The sequence below is a fragment of the Drosophila novamexicana genome, unplaced genomic scaffold, assembly GCF_003285875.2.
Source record: "Drosophila novamexicana strain 15010-1031.04,08,12 unplaced genomic scaffold, DnovRS2.1 tig00004554-arrow-pilon, whole genome shotgun sequence".
Taxonomy (NCBI): Eukaryota; Metazoa; Arthropoda; class Insecta; order Diptera; family Drosophilidae; genus Drosophila; species Drosophila novamexicana.
The window spans coordinates 296313-319242 of record NW_020825051.1 but is presented as its reverse complement, the minus strand read 5'-3'; the positions used below and the strand labels follow the sequence as shown (position 1 = coordinate 319242).

The window sequence follows — 22930 nt, the reverse complement described above, 5'->3', positions numbered from 1 at the left end:
GCCAAGTCTCGGCGCCAGCAGGTAAAAAATTCGAATACCGGCAGGCGCGATAACATCAAAATATATGACGTCATATAATAATACGGTGGAGAGGCATATAACCCAAAAAATACGATTAAAACGATTAAACATGGTGGTGGTGGAGTAATGGTATGGGGTTGTATGGCTGCAAGTAGCGTGGGCAGCTTGGAAATAATTAAGGGAGTGATGGATGATGGATAATGGTCTAGGACTCACCAAGAAAATAAATAATTTAACGGTAGCGAGTAGAAAGCAAGTTGTGAGAACAATTGTTGAGGAAATAACCGATTTTGTAATCTAAGATAACAATTGCAAGTTGGTTGACGTTTCATTCAAAGAGTAAAAAAACTATCATCATGTCCTTTGGCAATTTCATTGCAGAATAAAACAACATTGACAGACATTAGAACCGAACTAGTTAACTGTGTAGGACTATATTTCGGAATTTGTATTAAAAATTATATTAATGAAAAACAATGATATGTAACGAGACAACTTGTCAATTGAATTGGCCTCCACCACATTAGGTAATTCAAATTGTCGGACTTACGTCTTAGAGAAAATACCTTTATTGTAAAAAATATGAATTGGTTAAACCTATGTGAGGGCTATGTAAGCAAGCGTACATACATATGAGTACATAAGGGCTCTCACTCGCAAAGCTGTCTTGTGGTCGATTTGCATACGCCTTATATTTGGTCTGTTTTTATACCCTGAACCCATTAAAAATGGGTATAAGGGTATATTGTATTTGTGCAAAATCCAAATGTATGTAACAGGCAGAAGGAAGCATCTCCGACCACATAAAGTATATATATTCTTGATCAGCACCAATAGCCGAGTCGATCTAACCATGTCCGTCTGTCTGTCTGCCCGTCTGTCCGTCCGTCCGTCTGTCCGCCCGTCCGTCTGTCCGTATGTATGAACGCAAGGATCTCAGAACCTATAAGAGCTAGACTTGAAATCCTAGAACCTCTTACTTGTTTACTCTATGATATTTGGTCAAGCGGCGTTCAGCGCACACATATTACATTGTATGTATGTAAATTTATATGTATTATCTATATGATATGCATATATATGTGTATATGCCAGATTATACTGCATTGGATATACATAGTTAACAGTGTATAGTTAACCACTGTACATAGAGAGATAAAATATCGAAAGCCTTCAAATTAATCGTAGTTGAAGCCATAGTGATTATCGCAAAAAAACGTAGAAGGCAGTTGAGTCATTGTAAGAACAGCCGTAGAGTGGCTTGTGGGAAATGTGAACAAGAATTCGAAGTCGTGCGAAATAGATTAAAATGTGTACTTGGGAATGAGTTTGGGTTTTCTTAGGAATCTTGATTGCAGTTTTTACAAAAAGAGCCGAAGATCTAATTTACTTTACAAACAGAACAAATGAGAGATGCATAAGTATTGAAAGTTCGGAATAAGTGATCTGAACAAAGAGCATAGCGAGCAAAAAGCAAATTAACCGTGAGCTTACGCCTATGCCTATTGCCCTTTATTTAATCAGGTCGGTTATATTTGGTATCGAGTATGCTGTCTGTTATTGTTTGGAGTTGTTTACCGAGGAATAATAATAGACGAACTGACGATGTGTCTGAAAAATAGACTAATCTAAAATAACATTTTTTTGAAAAAGATTAAAATTCCTTAAGAAAAAAACAGAAGATTACACTGCTCAGACACGATTGAACACTGCAATATTTTATCGAAAAAACAGAGGGCTCTTATGTGGTAACACTGATTATAAAGCAATTCGAGTCAATTAAAAGCTTACATCCAAATATTAAGACTCATCAAGGTGAATAGCGAATGTAGATAACTATCAGATGACGCAATTACCTTTTTGAAGCGCAATAGAGCTAGCACGACACAGACCTCGTATAATTATTATAATTGAAATTGTGACTGTTAGTTCAAAGATCGTGTTCGATTTGTATAGTGATGTCAGTCAAATATAAAAATTAAAAAATATAAGTAATAAAAATTAGCAATTTTAGCATGTACTAGTTAGTTAAGCCAACCAATATTATAATAAGTATAAGTACTATAAATAAGCACACCAAATTACCAATGTGACATATGATTTTGGCATCAAAAAATTACTCCGTGATCATAACTGAAGACTGAAGTCTGTTTTAAAAACAAAGCAGCTTACAATATATAATTATAAATATAGAAAATGAAATATGACAACAAATAATAGGTAATCTCTTTAAGTCTTCATAAGCAATACCAATAGTTAATAACTGAATCACTTTTTGTCGTTTATATTTTTGGGACTTAAATCATAACAAAATATAACAATGTTGGTACAATATTATGTAACAGATAACAGGCACAAAAAATTGACAAGCCACTTAGCATACATTAAGATAGTATACACTTAATTCGGAATATCAGATAAACATAGTACAAAAGCAACGACTTTTGCGTAACAGGTCTTATATAGCATACACTTGGATAATACTTTAAGTTTACATTATGCAATACATTTATGAATGGGGTTGCCCTTGCCATCCTTTCTAAAGTTAGGCTATTCAATCATGTTAAATAACAGACAAGAGAAAATCATGCCAAATATCTGTAAGGAAAATTATTTAAAAAAGCTGTAAGGAAAACCAATCAATAGTGTATACCATGAGTATAGCCACCGCTATGGATGTGCCTCCAATTACTGCCGCATGATCTCTTATAAAGTTTGTCGCCACATATAGGCAACCTTGATTATAAAGATTCGTGATAGTCGGAAAGATAGTGCATTCCTTGCGTTGTCCGCCAAAAAGTTCCTGACAGCATGACTCCGGCACGGGTCCATATCGATTCCAGTCGTGCCAGGTATCTACGCCGCAGCACTGCAAGCGCTCCTGGGTTAAATCCCAAGCCTGTGTAATCTCACGTCGACTGCCATACAACGCCATTGTCGATCGCATTTCCTAGATGAATAAATAGTTATTCTGGAAATCACATCATTTTATGTTAAATTTAAGTCTTTTACCTGGCGCATTGTTTGCTGCACTCGCTCACGAAATACGTAACCCAAAACGCCACCAATTAGCATGGTCACGAAAACCAAAGCAACGATGATGAAATACTAAAGATGGCATATACAAATCTGTTAACCACTTGGATTTGAGGGAAAATAGCAAATAGTTACTAAGTATTCGCGGCTAAAAAAATTTGCCGACGCATTTTTAGACCCTGTACCCAACAAAAATGGGTAAAAAAGACTATATTTTGTTTTGTGCAAATGTGTGAGACAGTCAGAATGCGGCATGTCCGACCCCATCGATTTAGCAATGTCCATCTGTCCGAATGTTTAAACGGAAGTTACAAGAAATAATGAAATTTGAAATATATATTGTCCTATGCAATACGCAAAAGGAGGTATTTGATATTTTTTGTCAATATCTCTTCACATTTTTAAAATATCGATAGAACCGCTTTTGAGACTTTAGATATAGAGCATAATTCTTAAACTATAAGAGCTAAAAACATTAAATTTAGTATGTAGGCTCTCACACAGTATACCCCGATTGGGAATTTTTTTTACTTTCATCCTTAAATTTAACAAAATGTATTGAAGCTAAAACCTTGTGATTTGGTAAATACATACATTAAAATGTGTAAACAGTGAACATAATGTTAACTTTTAAAAGTCAACAGCCACTACATCTAGTGTTGTAAAGTATAAATTTAATACAATATTATACATATCTATATCTAGAGAAAAAGAAGATGAGAACAGGTGGTGACGCCGACTCATACAATTAATAGAAAATAGAAAACGAGTATTGAAAAATAAAGATTATAAATGTCATATTTATGACATCATACTCATGAAGATTACACAAGAAACATTGAAGTTGTTTGACATTACATTTCCAATAGTATAGCAAAAGACCAAGATGAATACTGTGTGGTCTTCTAAATATTATCTATAGGTACCTGCATAAACATTCTATAAATCACATTGGGCTTTATTTGACGATTAGAAGAAAGCAAAGCGTTGTACTTTAAGCCAAAATATTATATTGGCTGATAGGTATTTAGAAAAAAAAAATTTAATAAAAAAAATCTACTTGATCCGTGTATACTGAGAATACGAGAAGCTTCATGTCAAGTTGAATGCCTCAAGCTCTTGAGACATACGAAATATTCGCATAAACCAGGGTTTCGATATCGATTTTTATTGATTACATGGCCTCAATTTATTGATGATTTGAAGCAAACCCATCAAATGCAGGGGAAGTACCTGAAATATTTCAAGAGCCTTGCTTTGCTGTTATTAACGCGTTCATACAAACGCAGGAAAAGGCAGAAAGACATGGCCAAATCGACTTGGCCTAGCCAACTAATACTTATTGTTGCAAATGTTCTACATTTGCATAAACCTAAAACCATTAGATAATATGATTTTGTTTAGATTTAGCACAGAATAAAAATGTGAAAAACTAGAAATGTTCGCACATTATCGTTTTATCGAAGGATCATTTAATGTACTTCGATATCAAGCCGACCAGCTTTGGTACGTGCTCATCGGCGACTGACATTATTGCTCGTATGAGCAAAAATAACAATTATAATCAGAAATAAACTACGAGTTCCAAAGTCGTTCAAGTGCATTTCGGAGAGTGAAACCCCAGTCGTTGGTGTGGTGTTTCAAGAGCGAAGGAAGATACCTTATACCGACTTAGGAAAGTAAGTAACCTAGATTCGCACTACCCAAACACTTATAATCGAACACACCACCAACTGTGCGGTTTAAGTAATGCCTTTCTCCTCGATCCACTTTATAGAAAATGTATTCAAAAGAACTATACTTATTGAGATTAAATAATTTTCATATGAACACAATTGCTTAACAACTTACCGTTAAGAGCAAGCACTTGACCTCCTTCCCAGCGCCAACACAGCCAAGGAACGAGACCAAACATATAATGACAGATGTGACCAACAGAACGTAGACAGCGCCAGAGAAAAGATTGGTACCCAGTAATTCATTAACAAAGCTGCGATCAACCAGAGTCCAGAGGGTCAGACTGAAGACAATTGCTCCGCCCACCTTAGAAAACAATATAAAAATCAATAAATCTTGATCTCTGAAGAGATTAACTTACGAACATCACAAAGTTCGCTATGAACAGACTGTATTTAACAAACTGCCCACAGCAGTCCATGCGCGAACTAAATCCCATGTCCTCGTCCTGGTGGAAGAGAAAATAATATTAAGAGTTAATGAGAGCAATGCATTATTTAAGGGAGCTAAGCCACAGTTATACTTTTCCAATGTTAGCTATACGAATAATGTACATTCTCTGAATTATTAACGCTTTCAACCAACATTCGCATCTGAGTAGAAAGTGCAATAACAATGAACCACATTTACCACCAGCTTTGGTGTTGTTGTTAGTGGCTTCGCAATTATTTTATTAAACTTATGAGCACATATGCGTTTTATCGGTATCAGAGTGACACCAACGTTTTAAAAGCAGAAGATACCATGTATGCAGGTCCAAGTTACCGGAAAAAAATCATATTGTCAACGAACAGTGCTTTTTTTACTGTAAAGAAGTAAGCTACAAGCTTATAAATGAATACCAAATTAAACCAAGCACTAAAACAGAGCTTAAAAGATTTGAGCAATTTATCCGCTGCTACACATGCGAACTTTTTAACGTAGGTCGTTCTAATACCCACAAAAATCATGGACCTTTATTAGAAATAGAGTGCACTATGATTCAAAATTGATTAAATTTGTTTCTAATAATTTGTCCTTTTGGTTAATTTTACTTATAAATGTTGACTATGTACATTAACTAAATGTCGAAAAACCCATGGATTATAATATATCCCTATATATAAAACTGTTTGTCCTGACTGACTGACTGATTGGTGATTAGCGCACAGCCCAAACCGTAAGAGGTAGAAACCTGAAATTTGCACTGTAGTTACCTTATGTGGTGAAGGTTCGGGTAAAGACGGGGTTTCGGCAAATTCCACCCGCAAGTATGAAAAAATCGCGAAAACGTTTGTATGAAACTTTTAAGCGTACCATCCGATTCGTTTGAGGGGTGTTTCACAATTTTCCAAAAATGTATTCCTCCTTGGTGGAAATGGGGGTCAAACAGATTTGGTGGATAACGTTTCGCACTCAAATTCATTTTCAAGGATCTATATGGAAAATCATTTGATACAGGAAAATCATTTTTCGCAGGATCAAAGCATCTTCGGTAGAAATGCGATTCTAAGATTTTTTTGGAGCAATTGTAAGTTTTTTCCGATTTACCTCAAACTTATTTTCAGAGCTCTACATAAGAACTTAATGAATACATGTTTTAGCGATTTGGAAAATTCCACGCACAACAGTGGTTAATTAGCGAAAAACGGCCTCAAACTCATTTTCAATGATCCTTGCTCAAAATCATTTGAGACCTGTTTCACATTTTTCTCAGGATCAAATCGATCGTTCCTATGGCAGCTATATGATATAGTGGTCCGATCTCAATAGGACTTTGCATATATATGAGGAGCATAGTAAAACTAATAAATGCCGAGTTTGGTCAAGATATCTTGAAAAACAAAATGTTTTTACATATAACAACTTAATTTTCGACCGATCGTTCCTATGGCAGCTATATGATATGAAGGTCCGATCCAACTGGATTTGACATATGTGCTGTGTGCAAGAGAAAGAGGGACTACTGCAAAGTTTCATAAAGCTAGCTTTAAAACAGAGAGACTAGTTCACATAGAAACAGACAGACGGACAGACGAATATGGCTATATCGACTCGGCTGTTAATACTGATCAAGAATATACATACTTTATGGGGTCGGAGATGTCTCCTTCTATGTGTTACACATTTCACGACAAATTGATAATAGCCTCTGCAAGACTATAATAAGAACACTGTGTCGGTATGCTTGATTACAAAATCCTCTGTACTAATATATTTTGGTTTTTATCACTTCGGTTTGAATTCCTTAAATCATTAAATATAGTCCTAAATGAGTTCCAGAATGCTTATACTCCAATATTCAATAAGTGAAATGGCCATTTGTGTATATATTGTAGGGGAGCATATTTTAGTGTCCTTAACTTTTATAGTTTTTGAACTATGCTTAAAGCACCAAGTTGTAAAATCATTTGGTGCTCAACAGGTTTATATTAACGGACAGACGGCGGAACAGACATATAGACATTGCTAAATCGACTCAGCACAACATCCTAATCAAGATACCTTACAGAGTATAAAAAGTAAAATTTAATGAAAATGCATTTTTTATTTAAATCAATAGATTCAAGTATATTTCCTCAATACTTACTCTGTTGCCTTCCGTTATCACAAACGAAGTTTTCGTTAAGTAACCAATTTTGGCGGCCTATTATCTGTACTGGTTACCAATAAACAAGTTTTTATTGCACTTAGTTCCAAAGCGCGATTTTTTGATTCCACTGTGGAGGCAACAATTTATTCGGATTCTACAATGATATTAGTAAAACATTTTAATATGCAATTATACTTATTTTACCTAGCAAAGGGTATTAAAGCTTAAACGTTTCTTTTCGGCCTTGAGTCTTTTCAGTAGTAAGTTTTCCCATTTGATGAATTCTCGACCCTTTCTTAAAGAGTCCTACAGCTGTATAGAAATAATATTTCTCACATTTATTTCGTTGCACTTGTAATCACGGTTCAGCCCTATTCCCATAAAAAACTGCGTCCTAATGTGTTGAATATACATTTTTCCATCCTACCGCAAATCAAAACGAGAAAGAAGGACTATCTTCGGCATGCCGAAGATATAACACCCTTGCAGACCCAACCTTTTCATAATGCTCATAGTGCTTTGCTCGTATCTAAGAAGTACCGGGAAAATAGTAAATGCCGGGTTTGGTCAAGATATCTTGATAACCAAAAAAGGTTTTTAATCAAAAACCTGGTTTTCGACCGATCGCTCTTATTGCAGTTATATGATATAGTAGTCCGATGTTGATAGGATTTTGTATTTATATGAAGAGCATAGTATAACTAATAAATACCGAGTTTGGTCAATATATCGTTAAAAACAAAAAATTTGTGCATACAATAACTTAATTGTCCACCGGTCGTTCCTATGGCAGCTATATGATATCGTGGTCCGATCTTAATAGGATTTTGCATATATATAGTAAAACTAATAAATGCCGAGTCTGGTCAAGATATCTTGATCAACTAAATGTTTTTTTTTTTATACAAAAACCTTATTTTCGACCGATCGTTCCTATGGCAGCTGTATGATATAGTGGCCCGATCCAGCTGGTTTTGACATATGTGCTGCGTGCAACAGAAAGAGGGAGTTCTGCAAAGTTTCATTAAAATAGCTTTCAAACTAAGAGACTAGTTCGCATAGAAACAGACCGACGGACAGACGGACAGACGGACATGGCTATATTGACTCGGCTGTTGATGCTGATCAAGAATATATATACTTTATGGGTTCGGAGATGTCTCCTTCTATGCGCTACACATTTCACGACAAAATTATAATACCCTAAGCAAGGGTATAAAAAACAATTTTATATGTATGTACGTCAGCTCCACAAGGTAATCAACAACGCTCTTTCCAAGTAGTATTCAGTTGTTATTAAACTAAAACTGAGTACCGCACATACACCTGTTTTATTTTGTCAAGTTTTTTTTTGTTAAATTTTGAGCTTGCTTTTGCGTGTTTATTGAGTCAGCCTTAAAACTGTAATATGCATAATTATTAGAAATTATCACAAACTAACTCGCATCAACTTATGTAATGCTTTAAGTTTGTCCTTTTCTTTTGACAAATATAATAGTTTTATATTTGTTTGTTGTGATTGTATTCAGTCTATCGCTCTTTTGTAGTTAATAATTGTTTTTGTTTTACTATTTGCTTTTGGTATTACATTTTATGATGCTCTCAAATGGTCAGAACTTTTTAATTTTACTGTTCTCTTTACAAATCTAAATCACGGTTAATTCATTTTTAGGGCATTATTACTTAAGAATAAAACTCACTTTATCTTTTGTTATATATTTTTGCGTATGAGTTGTGCTAAGTAATCGTCGACTGGCGTGTTTCCAGTAATATATTTCAACGTCTCCACCGCACGAGCATTCGCTTGGAACTGGTTATGAGAACAGTTTGTAAGCTCGGTTTTTTATTAGTTTCGCTGACAAAGAGCTTCGTTGTTGTCTTATGCCTTCTTGTCTCAGAGCACAATCACAACAACGCTCGTCGGAACATTGCAGGTGGAAAAGAGACGGACAATCAGTGGCCACCTGAAGCTGTAGAGCTACCTTCGGTTTCGCTTACAAACCGCAAATACTTTTGAGTGCCTCAGTGTTTGTTAATTTTTTTTTCTGTTGAGCATGTGAAAATGTATAGAGTAAACAAAACATGTTTTTAGTTTGGCCTTTTGCTATAGCCACAGTCTTTGTCTGATTTTATGTAACTATTGCATAGCTCACACTTGAAAGCTGAAAATACCCATTTTTATTACGGTTTCAATTGTGATGTTAGTTTTATGTTAGTTACAAAATCTAACAGCTGAAAATATTCAGTTTAGTTAAGCCTAACCGATTAAGCATCCGATTATTTTAGGTATAATATTGGCATTTCCACAGAAATGTCAACCGAGACGAAAAATGTTAATAATATAAAGAACGAATTTATCTACTAAATAAAATATTATTTTATGTGCCATCTGTTTGTCTTAAGTTTCTTTATTTCATTTAGATGAATAAAAGCTGCTAAGTAAGAATGCTCTATCATTAAAACACACACTTTCCTGCACCCGATTCGAAGTCGCAACTTCATTCAACCTTGCCCTCGCCTCATACCTCACAGCCAATTATATTTGTGCGTATGCAAGTGTGTATGTGTGCACATGTATATGCATATGCAGAAATTCTTGCAATTCTTGTCGCAAGCACGTGGCCTGCCAATATAATTGGTTTATTTAATAACATCTGTGTTTCTTAACCTACCTTGATGAGACTTTATACAGTATATTTAATTGTGCTCTAGGATATCCTAATATTCTCAAAAGACACATAAAAATTGTTTTTGAAATTGCTGGGTAATTTCAATTGATTTACATACATATTTGTACATATTTATTTGATTTATAGCTGTGTTCCATATAATAAATAATAAATAAATAAATAAATAAGAATTCGGATCCATGTGCACATGAAATGGAATTATTTTTCGAGCTTATACGGAACAGAAGCGGATGACGGAGACATTATTAAAAGAAAAACGAGAACGAAAGTCTATCTTCGGCACGCCGAAGATCTAATACCCTTGCAGACCCAACCTTTTCATAATGATTATAGTGCTTTGCCCGTATCTAAGAAGCACAGGGAAAATAGTTAATGCCTAGTTTGGTCAAGATATCTTGATAAACAAAATGGTTTTTCACACAACTTAATTTTTGACCGATCGTTCCTATGGCATAATATAGTGGTCAGATCCAGCTGGTCTTGACATATGTGCTGCGTGCAACAGAAAAGGGGACTTCTGCAAAGTTTCGTTAAGATAGCTTTAAAACTAAGAGACTAGTTCCCATAGATTCAGACAGACGGACAGACGGACATGGCTAAATCGACTCGGCTGTTGCTGCTGCAAGGGTATAACTAGGCAAATACAAGGACAACAAATATTTTTTTTTACCCTGAACCCATTAAAAATGGGTATAAGGGTATATTGTATTTGTGCAAAAGCCAAATGTATGTAACAGGCAGAAGGAAGCATCTCCGACCCCATAAAGTATATATATTCTTGATCAGCATCAATAGCCGAGTTGATCTAGCCATGTCCGTCTGTCTGTCTGTCCGTCCGTCCGTCCGTCCGTATGAACGCAAGGATCTCAGAACCTATAAGAGCTAGAGACTGAAATTTTATATGTAGATGCTCCTAGTTCCCGCGCAGATTGAGTTTGTTTCCGATAATCGATAACTTACTCCGTTTTCAAGCAATCGATACAAATCAATATCGACATCCTGTTTTTTTGAGCAATTTTGGTAAATAATAAAAGCTAGAGCCACTAAACATGATATGTTGCTTCTAGAATATTATAGATATTTCAAGTATCTTTCATTTCATACCTATCGCCACTTCCCCGCTACCACCCCAGAGCTATAAATCAAGTTAATAACCCAACTTTTATTGCCAACCAATTTAAACCACAATTGAAATGCAATTGACTTTTTCAGAATACACAAATATTCTATGGTACAAGAAGATATACTGTAGAAAATTTCATAAAGATCGGTTAAGAAAAACCAAACTTATATGCAACTGCGCAATTGAATGGGGCAGCAGCTTTAAAAAATTTCTGTATACATGTACACACACACATTCATGTGCGACTGCTTCGCATTCTAATAGCGTAATCTCATGGTAATTGCATCTTTTTTTTGTTATGTTATTTAAGTTCCTTTTTTATCATAAGTAGTTAATTGTTGGTGTGGCTGTTGAGTAGAGGCATAGCAAGTGGTGCGGTCTTTCGCGAGTTCGAGCCCTGCCAAGGGAACTTTTTTTTATGCTGTGTTGGAATAAGAGGGTTCAGGGTATCCCCTAGTCGGGAGCTCCCGACTAGAACCTCTTACTTGTTTAGTAATGTATGCCGTTAAATGTGCTCAAGAACACAAAAATTAAATAATGTTTATTGGTGCTTAAACAATTGCAAAACTTTCGATAAATATATAAGAAATCTGAAAAGACATTTAAAATACTTAAGGCAAAGCTCACTTAGATCGGTTGCGCTAGAAATTTTATCAGCATTAATAGCCGAGTCGAGCCAGCCATGTATATCTGTCCGTCTGTCCGTATGTATGAACGCGTCGATCTTAGAACCCTAAATTATAGACTTGAAATTATGACGGCAAGTCCTCCTGAAGCCCGCACAGCACGAGTTTGTTTTCTTAGGTCATAAACTTTGTCTCCAAATTTGACATAAAGCTTTTCGAATGGTATATACAAATCAAATATTTTATAGCTATTCCAGATCCTCCACGCCACCCACACATTCATGCGCGTCTTTATTGAATTATATTAAAAGAATTGCAATTGCGATCAGCCGAGTCGATATAGCCATGTCCGTATGTCCGTCTGTCTGTTTCTATGCGAACTAGTCCCTCAGTTTTAAAGCTATCTTAAAGAAACTTTGCAGAACTCCCTCTTTCTGTTGCACGCAGCACATATGTCAAAACCAGCTGCATCGGAAATTAAGTTTTTGTATTAAAAAAAATTTGTTTTATCAAGATATCTTGACCCAACTCGGCATTAATGTGTTTTACTATACTCCTCATATATAGGCAAAATCATATTAAGATCGGACATATAGCTGCCACAGGAACGATCGGTCGAGAACTAGGTTTTTGATTAAAAACCTTTTTTGTTTTTTAAGATATCTTGCCCAAACTCGGCATTAACTATTTACCCTGTGCTTCTTAGATACGGGCAAATCACTACAAGCATTATGAAAAGGTTGGGTCTGCAAGGGTATTAGATCTTCGGCATTGCGAAGATAGCCTTTCTTTCTCGTTTAAATTTACTTTTTATGACTGCTTGGTAAACGAGCTCGTAGCGCGATTTTCAATCGGTGTTGGTAGAAGAACGTTCAGGGTATTTTCCAGTCAGGCACTGCCGACTCGAGTCAATTACTTGGGATAATTTTTATTTGCGTGTATATAAGAAAAGACAATATAAATACTAAGATGAGTAACGCAATACAACAAAATGCTACTATGCAGCTTGATTCTTACAAAATTGAGAACGCAAACGAAATTAGTACCCTAGTGCTCCTACAGCTGAAAGAGCAAAAACGCTAAAATTGAAATGTACTCTCAGCTGCGGCTCTCTGAGGGGCGAGCAGGCAATTATATTTGCATATGTATGTATACATATATGTAAGTCTATACCTACACCAAAGCATATTTGTAGGTGTTGCTATTCTCTGCAGTGGCTTTTACTGCCGAAGAAACTAATGTTGTTAGTTTTCCGCGCCTACGATTATCTAATGCAAATTTGTATTCACATATGCTTGATGTGTACTTACGTTGGTTCGGTAGAAAATCAAAATCTTTTAAGCCGACCTAATTTAATTTCTTTAATTGACTTTTATACCCTGAACCCATTAAAAATCGGTATAAGGGTATATTGTATTTGTGCAAAATCCAAATGTATGTAACAGGCAGAAGGAAGCATCTCCGACCCCATAAAGTATATATATTCTCAGCAGCAGCATCAGCATCAATAGCCGAGTCGATCTAGCCATGTCCGTCTGTCTGTCCGTCCGTCCGTCCTTCCGTATGCATGAACGCAAGGATCTCAGAACCTATAAGAGCTAGAGAAATTTTAGATGTAGATGCTCCTAGTTCCTGCGCAGATCGAGATTGTTTCCGATAATCGATAACTTACTTCGTTTCCAAGCAATCGATAAAAATCGATATCGATATCCTGTTTTTTGGGCAATTTTTGTAAATAATAAGAGCTTCTAAAATAGAATATATATATGCACTTGATGTTGGAAGAAGAGGGTTCAGGGTATCCCCTAGTCGGGAGCTCCCGTCTATATCCTCTTACTTGTTTATTATTAAGCAGCCAAACCGCAAAAACTTCTCACTTATATAAATTAAACTGTGTATTTTGTTTTTATATTGTTTGTATTGAATTGTATTGGTATTTGTAATTACCTTCAACTGTTTGATAGTGTTGTGATACCGTGGGAAGTTTCTAATTCTGTACAAAGTACATTTTTTTTTGGCCTATTCAGTTGCCAAAAATACGAGATTTGCGTTACTGATTTTGTTTCAAAACATACTCCGTTCGATATGGGTACGCGAATGAGTACAGGTTTTACATTGTATTTTGTACAAAGTATTAGATTAGGTTTATGCAATGTGTGTAGTGATATTGAAATAACCAGTGTATGTTGGAATATATACATACGCACGTCGACATATGTATGTAAATATTTTCACAAAACTTTGCGCAAGGCTTAGCGTTATATTTTGACTAATTGTACCTTGTAACGGTTGTCTTGGTTTACCCTTAAGTATATGAATGTATAAAGTGTATTGTAAAATATCTTTTTAGTAGCATTTTGCATTTTCATAATTTGCTCTTGATTCTCATTCGTCACCTGAGGTTAGCTTCACAAAAGTATTTGGCACTGCTTCTATTTAGCTTGCATTTATCTATTTTGATGTGAGAAATCAGTGTTGCAACTTAGTTTAGTTGTGAGGTTGTCGTTGCTGATACAAAATGTCAGTAAATTATACAAGATTTTACGTGAAACGATCTATTACCAACTAATCGAATATAAAACAAGTAAGTTCTAGTCTGGAGCTCCCGACTAGGGGATACCCCGAACACTCTTATTCCATCACCAAATGCAGTTCGCGCTATGCGCTCGTTTGTAGTATTAAAGATTAAGATTATTAAAGTATTAAACTCGCAACTAACTGCACTACTTGCCGCCGGCTCTACCCAACAGCCACACCAGCAACAAACAAACAAAATAGTTTCCTCGAAAGGGCTCGAACTCGCGACAGACCACACCACTTGCCACCGCCTCTACTAAACAGCCACACCAATCATTAGGTCATGATGAGAAAACACGAATTAAACCAGCAGCACAGAAATCAATACAATCGCAATGATAATGCTGTTGGTAAAATTCGAAGCAGACGAGCATGCATGTGTGTGTACATGTATACAGAAATTCTTCGAATTTGCGCTAGCTGCCCCATCCAACTGCGCAGTTACATATAACTTTGGTTTTTTCTTAAGCGATCTTAATGAAATTTTCTACAGTATATCTTATTGTACCATAGAATATTTGTGTATTCTCAAAAAGTCAATTGCATTAAAATTGTGGCTTTAATTGGTAGGCAATATAAGTTGGGTTATTAACTTGGTTTATAGCTATGAGGTAGTAGCAGCAGGGGTTGGAGCATAATAAGCAATCAACAAAGCCAAAATATCAGGCTTTGAAAATAAGTTTGAAGCAAATTGGAAAAAATGAAAACTTCATCAAACAAATCTTCGAATTGCAAACACCGAAGAATTTTGGATTTTGGCGAAAAATGTGAAACACGCCTCAAATGATTTTTTATGTAGATCCTTGGAAATGAATATTAGGGCGAAACGTCACCCAACAAATCTTTTACCCCCATTTCCACCAAGGAGGGATGGATTTTCTAAAAAGTGCGAAAACCCCTGAAATGAATTTACGCAAAGATCTTTGCAAACGTTTACCGCCAATTTACCACTGTTACGCTGAAACACGTATTTAATAAGTTCTTATGTAGATCCCCATTTCCACCAAGTGAACTTGAAAAAAAAATAGCAGTATACATACGTTTTTCGCGATTTTTCCACACTTGCGGGTGGAATTCCCCAAACCCCTTCTCAACGTGCACCTACATCACATAAGTTAACTACAGTTACCTCCTAGCTCTTACGCTTTAAGCTGTGCGTGGATCACCAATCAGTCAGTCAGTCAGGACAAACAGTTTTATATAAAGACGTATCATGAGAATAGTAAAACTAAACTCAATTTGATCATAATATCTTGATAAACAAAAAATTGTTCAAACAAGAATCTACTTTTCATAACAATAGCTATAAAACTGAGAGACTAGTTCTCAAAGAAACAGACAGACAGATATATACATATATATGTAGTTTATTGGGATGGAGTTCTGCCTGTTACTTATATTTTTCCATATTATATACCTTTTTTAACCACTTTCAATGGTATATAATCAGCAAATAACTTCTTAAAGAAGTAACGAAACAAATGATTAAAAAAGAAAACAAGTAAGATTTTCTAGTCGGGAGTTCCCGACTTGGGGATAACCTGAACCCTCCTCTTCCAACTTCAAATGAATATTTATATTGTATTTTAGAAGATATATGTCAAGTTTGATGACTCTAGATCTTATTATTTACCAAAATTGCCCAAAAAACAGGAAATCGATATCGATTTTTATCGATTGCTTGGAAACGGAGTAAGTTATCGAATATATATATATATACCTTCATCTAATATTTCAAGTCTCTATCTCTTATAGGTTCTGAGATCCTTGCGTTCATACTTACATACGGACAGACGGACGGACGGATAGACGGACAGACAGACAGACGGACATGGGTAGATCGTCTCGGCTATTGGTGCTGATCAAGAATATATATACTTTATGGGGTCCGAGATGCTTCCTTCTGCCTGTTACATACATTTGGATTTTGCACAAATACAATATACCCTTATACCCATTTTTAATGGGTTCAGGGTATAATAAAAGAAATTAAAACGAGAAAGAAATGCTATCTTCGGCACGCCGAAGATCTAATACCCTTGCAGACCCAACCTTTTCATGATGCTTATAGTGCCTTGCCCGTATCTAAGAAGCACAGGGAAAAGAGTTAATGCCGAGTTTGGTCAAAATATCTTGATACACAAAAAAGGTTTTTAGCTTTTTTTAGGATTTTGTATGTATATGAGGAGCTTAGTAAAACTAATAAATGCTGAGTTTGGTGGAGATATCTTGCAAAACAAAATGTTTTTTCATGCAACTTAATTTTCGACCGATCGTTCCTATGGCAGCTATATGATATAGTGGTCCGATCTTAATAGGATTTTGCATTTATATGAAGAGCATAGTATAACTAATAAATGCCGACTTTGGTCAAGATATCTTGAAAAACAAAATGTTTTTTCATACAAAAACTTAATTTTCGACCGATTGTTCCTATGGCAGCTATATGATATAGTGGTCCGATCTTAAGAGGAGTTTGCATATATATGAGGAGCATAGTAAAACTAATAAATGCCGAATTTGGTCAAGATATCTTGAAAAACAAAATTTTTTTCATACAACAACTTAATTTTCGACCGATCGTTCCTATGGCAGCTATATGATCTAGTGGTCCGATCCAGCTGGTTTTGACATATATGCTGCGTGCAACAGAAAGAGGGACTTCTGCAAAGTTGTATTAAATTGCTTTAAAACTGAGAGACTAGTTCGCATAGAAACAGACAGTCGGACCGACGGACAGATTTCCATTGATGGCTCTGTTGTACTTGTAAGGGCTGTAAGGGACAAGACCTGCAATGTTTAGCGTGTCCATTATTTTCATGATATATGTATCAGAGATAGAAGAGAGTTAGGCACCAAAATTTTCCTATGGACTATTATTGACAATATGTGCGCCATTCGATCATGCATAATAAGAAGAAGTTTGCGCCACCTGTCACAAGTCTTTGCGAACGCCTGATGTGTGGCTACAACACCATAGCGACGCGTGTGCAACAATGTTCTCGTCAGCTTTCCCATTCACTGGTCGTCCAAAATATGCATAATTTTTTAATACGCATAAAGGGATGTATAGCTAATATTAGTTAATAAAATCTTTGTTCTTTTATTTAGTTTGATGATGGCTAGATCGGTTCAGCTTTTTCTGCCCTTAAGCCGTCGAAAATATGTGAAGAGGGTATAGCGGCTTTGTGCAAAAAACAGGATTTCGACATCGATTTTTATCGATTGCATGGAAACGGAATGAGTTACCGATTATCGGAAACAAACTCAATCTGCGCATGGACTAGGAGGACCTACAGATAATTTCAAGTCTCTAGCTCTTATAGTTTCTAAGATCCTCCCGTTCATACATACGGACGGACAGACACACTCGGCTGTTGATGCTGATCAAGAATATATATACTTTATGGTGTCGGAAATGCTTCCTTTTGCTTGTTACATAAATTTAGATTTTACACAAATACAATATACCCTTTTTACCCATTTTCAATGGGTTCAGGGTATAAAAAATGCTTATTTTAGCAAGTTAAACAACGAATAACCCATGTGTGTGGGTGTGCGCTTCCTTAGCATTTTAAACAACTGTATTCTTTTGATGGTTGTGGATTTAGTTGAAAGTTGTTAACGAAATTATATTATTTTTAAAATATACATATACGCTAGTCTACGAGCTTAAAATTGTATAAATTTGTATAAAAGATTTTAAAACAAATAAACAAAACCGCAGGCAAACGGAACGTTAACAATAATGTGTTACCTAGCGCCAATTATAGATTATTTCAAGAAAATAATTTTTTGACTGTTGACAAGCAGTTGTGATTGCATGCCCTTGCATTTTTTGTGTTAACAAGATCAAGGTTCGCCAATTGAGCACCAACATTGTACCTGTTGGTACAATGGCTTTGTCTGAGTCGCGACCCCTTTATGTGGAAACTCATAGTGTTTTGAAGTGTTTCTACTTATACTATTTTTGAAGAAAAAAATGCAAAGCGCTGCGGGTTTTCCGAATTTAGCAAAACATTTAACAATTTTTACTACCTGCTATGATTTAACATAAGGTTGGTAGAAATTATAAAAATATTCAATGTCACTTGCAGTTTAAAATACTATTATTATACGAATGTGAGCTGGGTATTTCCTCCCATTGCTTTGAATAAATATCTCTATAAGTACAACGCCTGTAAGTATTTGTGCTGTTTTGATTAAAGCACTTTACCTGTTACGTAATAAACGTCACGAGAGCACTTAGATAAGGCAGACCAAGTGTTAATACAGCCAAATAAGTTTTAAAAAGCCCAAAAACAGTGTAAAATAATGGAAGAAGGCAAAAATTTCTTTACACCGAATATTTAATACCTTCTAATTACTAAATATTCGAAAAAATTATTTTCTTACTGTTTCTCTTTATAACCTATTGAACCTATTGAAAAAGATTATAATGTATGTGTGCAAGTGTATGTAACAGGGAGAAGGAAGCATCTCCGGCCATTGATGCTGATCAATAATATATATACTTTATGGGGTCGGAGATGCTTCCTTCTGTCGATCTAGTCATGTCCGTCTGTCTGTATGTCCGTCCGTCCGTATGTATGAACGCAAGGATCTCAGAACCTATAAGAGCTAGAGACTTAAAATTTTAGATGTAGGTGCTCCTAGTGCCTGCGTAGATCGAGATTGTTTCCGATAATCGATAACTTACTCCGTTTCCAAGCAATCGATAAAAATCGATATCGACATCCTGTTTTTTGAGCAAATTGGGTAAATAATAAGAGCTAGAGTCACCAAACATGATATGTTTCTTCTAGAATATTATACATATGTCAATTAGCTTTCATTTTATACCTAAAGCCACCTCCCCGCCACCACCAAAGAGCTTTAAATAAAGTTAATAACCCAACTTTTAATGCCAACCAATTTAAGCCACAATTTAAATGCATTTGACTTTTTCAGAATACACAAAAATTCTATGCTACAATAAGATATATTGTAAAAAATTGTATTAAGATCGGTTAAGAAAAAAACAAAGTTATATGCAACTGAGCTATTGGATGGGGCAGCTTTAAGAATTTCTGTATACACACACACATTCATGGTAATTGCGATTTTTTTCTGTAATGCTATTTTAGCTCCTTTTAATATATTGTAGTTGTGCAAAAAACAAATATATGTAACAGGCAAAAGCAAGAACTTCTTACTTGTTTAATTTTTTCTTGTCATTACTTCTAAGCAAACCAGATCGTGGACCGACCTGCATTTGGTGTTGGTAAAAAAAGGCCCATAGTATCCCCTAGTCGGGAAGTACAGACTAGAACCTCTTGCTAAGCTAACTTTCTTTATTTTTGCGAAACATCAGTTTTTGAAACCGAGGTTATTTGTTTAATTATACACTTAATCTATCAGAAATGAAAAAATGTGAAATTTTAACTTTAACGTCAACTTTTCACGACTTTTTCCGGGTTACGGGTATCAGGTATGGGGCGTGAGAGTTGTTTTTAATCAATGTTGTTTACACCGTGCCATCGATGGGTAAAGCCAACTTAACTTGTTTATATGTGTTGCCTGTCTACCTCAACTATGTTTATATATCTAAGTAGACGCTATTATTTGTAACTAAACTTGACCTTTTGTTAGCAATTTTGATAGCTAATCAGCTAATAAATATTTCTAATGCGTTATATATATTCTCAAATGTTCAAGCGCATGTTAAAAAATTAAATAAAATAAAATACAAATTTATGTGAATCAGTTTATTTCACTACTTATCCGCTAATTGCACACTGTCAGCTCTGCGATTGAACGTGACGATATCGCAGACTGATGAAGGTTTACGAACTTTGAGTACTAAATTGTAGCTATGTAGTATTTTCGTTTAGTAGCCTTTGTTTTATTGATTGTAGAATTTATATTTTTAGTGATGTAACCAACTTATTAGGTAATATTATTACCTCTTATATGTTATATATGTTTGTTTTATATGTTGCTCTTAAAATTATGTATATATATATATCTGATTGATGAAAATACGTCATAACAAAATATTTTTAAAAACTTACAAGGGAATAACAAAAAAAAACTTTTTACTAAAAAAACAACATTTTCTATGGAATAATTAAATTGTAGTCAAATGCGAAAATCTGTCGAAATCATAAAGCAACCTTTTATAATAATAATAAATTCTGTTTGTAGGCGAAATTAACTTCCGCATCCGTCTTTGCTTTGTTCTGTTCTGTTCCTGTTCATTATGCAATGTTATTTAATCTTTGGTGAATATTCTTTTTATACCCTGAACCCATTAAAAATGGGTACAAGGGTATATTGTATTTGTGCAAAATCAAAATGTATGTAACAGGCAGAAGGAAGCATCTCCGACCCCATAAAGTATATATATTCTTGATCAGCATCAATATCCGAGTCGATCTAGCCATGTCCGTCTGTCTGTCCGTCCGTCCGTCCGTATGTATGAGCCAAAGGATCTCAGAACCTATAAGAGCTAGAGACTTGAAATTTTAGATGTAGATGCTCCTAGTTCCCGCGCAGATCGAGTTTGTTTCCGATAATCGATAACTTACTCCGTTTCCAAGCAATCGATGAAAATCGATATCGACATCCTGTTTTTTTTTTTTTAGCAAATTGGGTAAATAATAAGAGCTAGAGCCACCAAACATGATATGTCGCTTCTAGAATATTATAGATATTTCAAGTATCTTTCATTTCATACCTATCGCCACCTCCCCGCACCACCCCAGAGCTATAAATCAAGTTAATAACCCAACTTTTATTGCCAACCAATTTAAACCACAATTTAAATGCAATTGTTTTTTTCAGAATACACAAATATTTTATGGTACAATAAGATATACTGTAGAAAATTTCATAAAGATCGGTTAAGAAAAACTTAAGTTATATGCAACTGCGCAATTGAATGGGGCAGCAGCTTTAAGAATTTCTGTATACATGTACACACACACATTCATGCGCGTCTGCTTCGCATTCTAATAGCATGGTAATTGCATCTTTTTTTTGTAATGTTATTTTAGTTCCTTTTTTTATCATAAGTACTTAATTGTTGGTTTGGCTGCTGAGTAGAGGCATAGCAAGTGGTGCGGTCTGTCGCGAGTTCGAGCCCTACCGGGGAAAGTATTATTTTTTTTGCTGGTGTGGCTGTTGAGTAGAGTCGACAGTAAGTAAAGCGGTCAGTTGCAAATTCGAGCCCTGCCAAGGGAACTTTTTTTTATTAATTTATTTGGTGTTGGAATAAGAGGGTTCAGGGTATCCCCTATTCGGGAGCTCCCGACTAGAATCAATAACATCACTAACTTATTGACTTTTTTCGATTGCTTGAAAACTGGGCAAGTTATCGATTATTGGAAACAAAGTCGTACTGCTCGGGTATCAGGAGGAGCTACTTACCTATTTCAAGTCTGTAGCTCTTATAGGTTCTGAGATCCTTGCGTTTATACATACGGATAGAGGGACAGACAGACGGACATGGCTAGATCGACTCGACTATTGATGCTGATCAAGAATATATATACTTTATGGGGTCGGAGATGCTTCCTTCTGCCTGTTACATACATTTGGATTTTGCACAAATACAATATACCCTTATACCCATTTTTAATGGGTTCAGGGTATAAAATAGAAGGGAAGCGCTTCATACCTTGAGTAGATAACTAGGTATTCTAAAAGGCCCAGGGGAGTAAGAAAATGTATGTAGCAAGGACTAGAGGTAGTAATATTATAAGGGTCCTTCATATTCATAAGGATTTTGTGAAAATCTCATTTTTAAATAGACCGTTTTAAAACTCCATCCATTTCAGAAGTTTTTAAAATAATTAAATTCATCGTTCTACGATTGCGAGCAACATTAATATTTTATATTAAAAAATTTAATTTTAATTTAATTTAATTTAATTCTCTGCCTTTTTTCAATTGTGGTTTTTTATATGAGCTGGCTGGAACCAGGCTCAACGGGAACAATACAGAAGCCATTTTGAGTTGCACTTTGAAACGTTTGTGTGTTTGAATACCTCTAGAAGATTGTATTAGCAAATTTATCTTGGGGATGACTGCTTTTATAAAAGTTGGGTTAGGTGAAGTTTCTGCGGTGGCCAATGTTAAAACCTTGACTGATTTATGTCATTTCTGGCCCATTGTTGGTCTGCCGCAAATTAATAGCGCAAAAGCAAAAAAATTTAAGTCGTGACCTAGACAGATTAAAATAATAGTGAGATCTTAAAAAATCTATTTTAACTTTACCAATAGCTACGCAGCTTGAAATAATGTAAGTTACCATCTCATCCTTTGGACTCGGAATATCGCACATTCGGGTGTCATATGTATATCCTAAAAATTGTATAGAAATCAAACTTTATCCACCTAAACTTAAGAATATGTTTCGACCCCATCGACTTGAACATTCTTAACTATTTTTATATATTCTTGATCACCCCGCCCCCACACACAATATGTACTAGATCACGTAAAAGATCAGTCAGTTGTGCATAGCACAGTGTAATTTATACAATATTATAATTTCATATTTATA

General features: G+C 35.3%; 1 protein-coding gene across 1 annotated transcript; it reads right to left on the bottom strand.

The window, feature by feature from the left end:
* Positions 1-2289: 2289 nt before the first annotated feature.
* Positions 2290-9156, bottom strand: LOC115769847 (CD151 antigen). Its single transcript, XM_030714825.1, has 7 exons — positions 9067-9156; positions 7364-7520; positions 5156-5242; positions 4909-5100; positions 3034-3129; positions 2675-2971; positions 2290-2619 (listed from the first exon to the last, which is right to left on the bottom strand). The coding sequence occupies exons 3-7, from the start codon at positions 5231-5233 to the stop codon at positions 2572-2574; spliced, it is 711 nt and encodes a 236-aa protein (XP_030570685.1). The 5' UTR covers positions 5234-5242; positions 7364-7520; positions 9067-9156; the 3' UTR covers positions 2290-2571.
* Positions 9157-22930: the final 13774 nt, after the last annotated feature.

What these genes read in the sequence shown, in the direction of transcription:
- LOC115769847 (XM_030714825.1), bottom strand. Translation starts at nt 5,233, where the DNA reads ATGGGATTTAGTTCGCGCATGGACTGCTGTGGGCAGTTTGTTAAATAC. An exon ending in TAGCGAACTTTGTGATGTTC is followed by an intron (nt 5,101 to 5,155) that starts GTAAGTTAATCT and finishes TTGTTTTCTAAG; the next exon opens with GTGGGCGGAGCAATTGTCTT. An exon ending in TGCAGCAAACAATGCGCCAG is followed by an intron (nt 2,972 to 3,033) that starts GTAAAAGACTTA and finishes TTATTCATCTAG; the next exon opens with GAAATGCGATCGACAATGGC.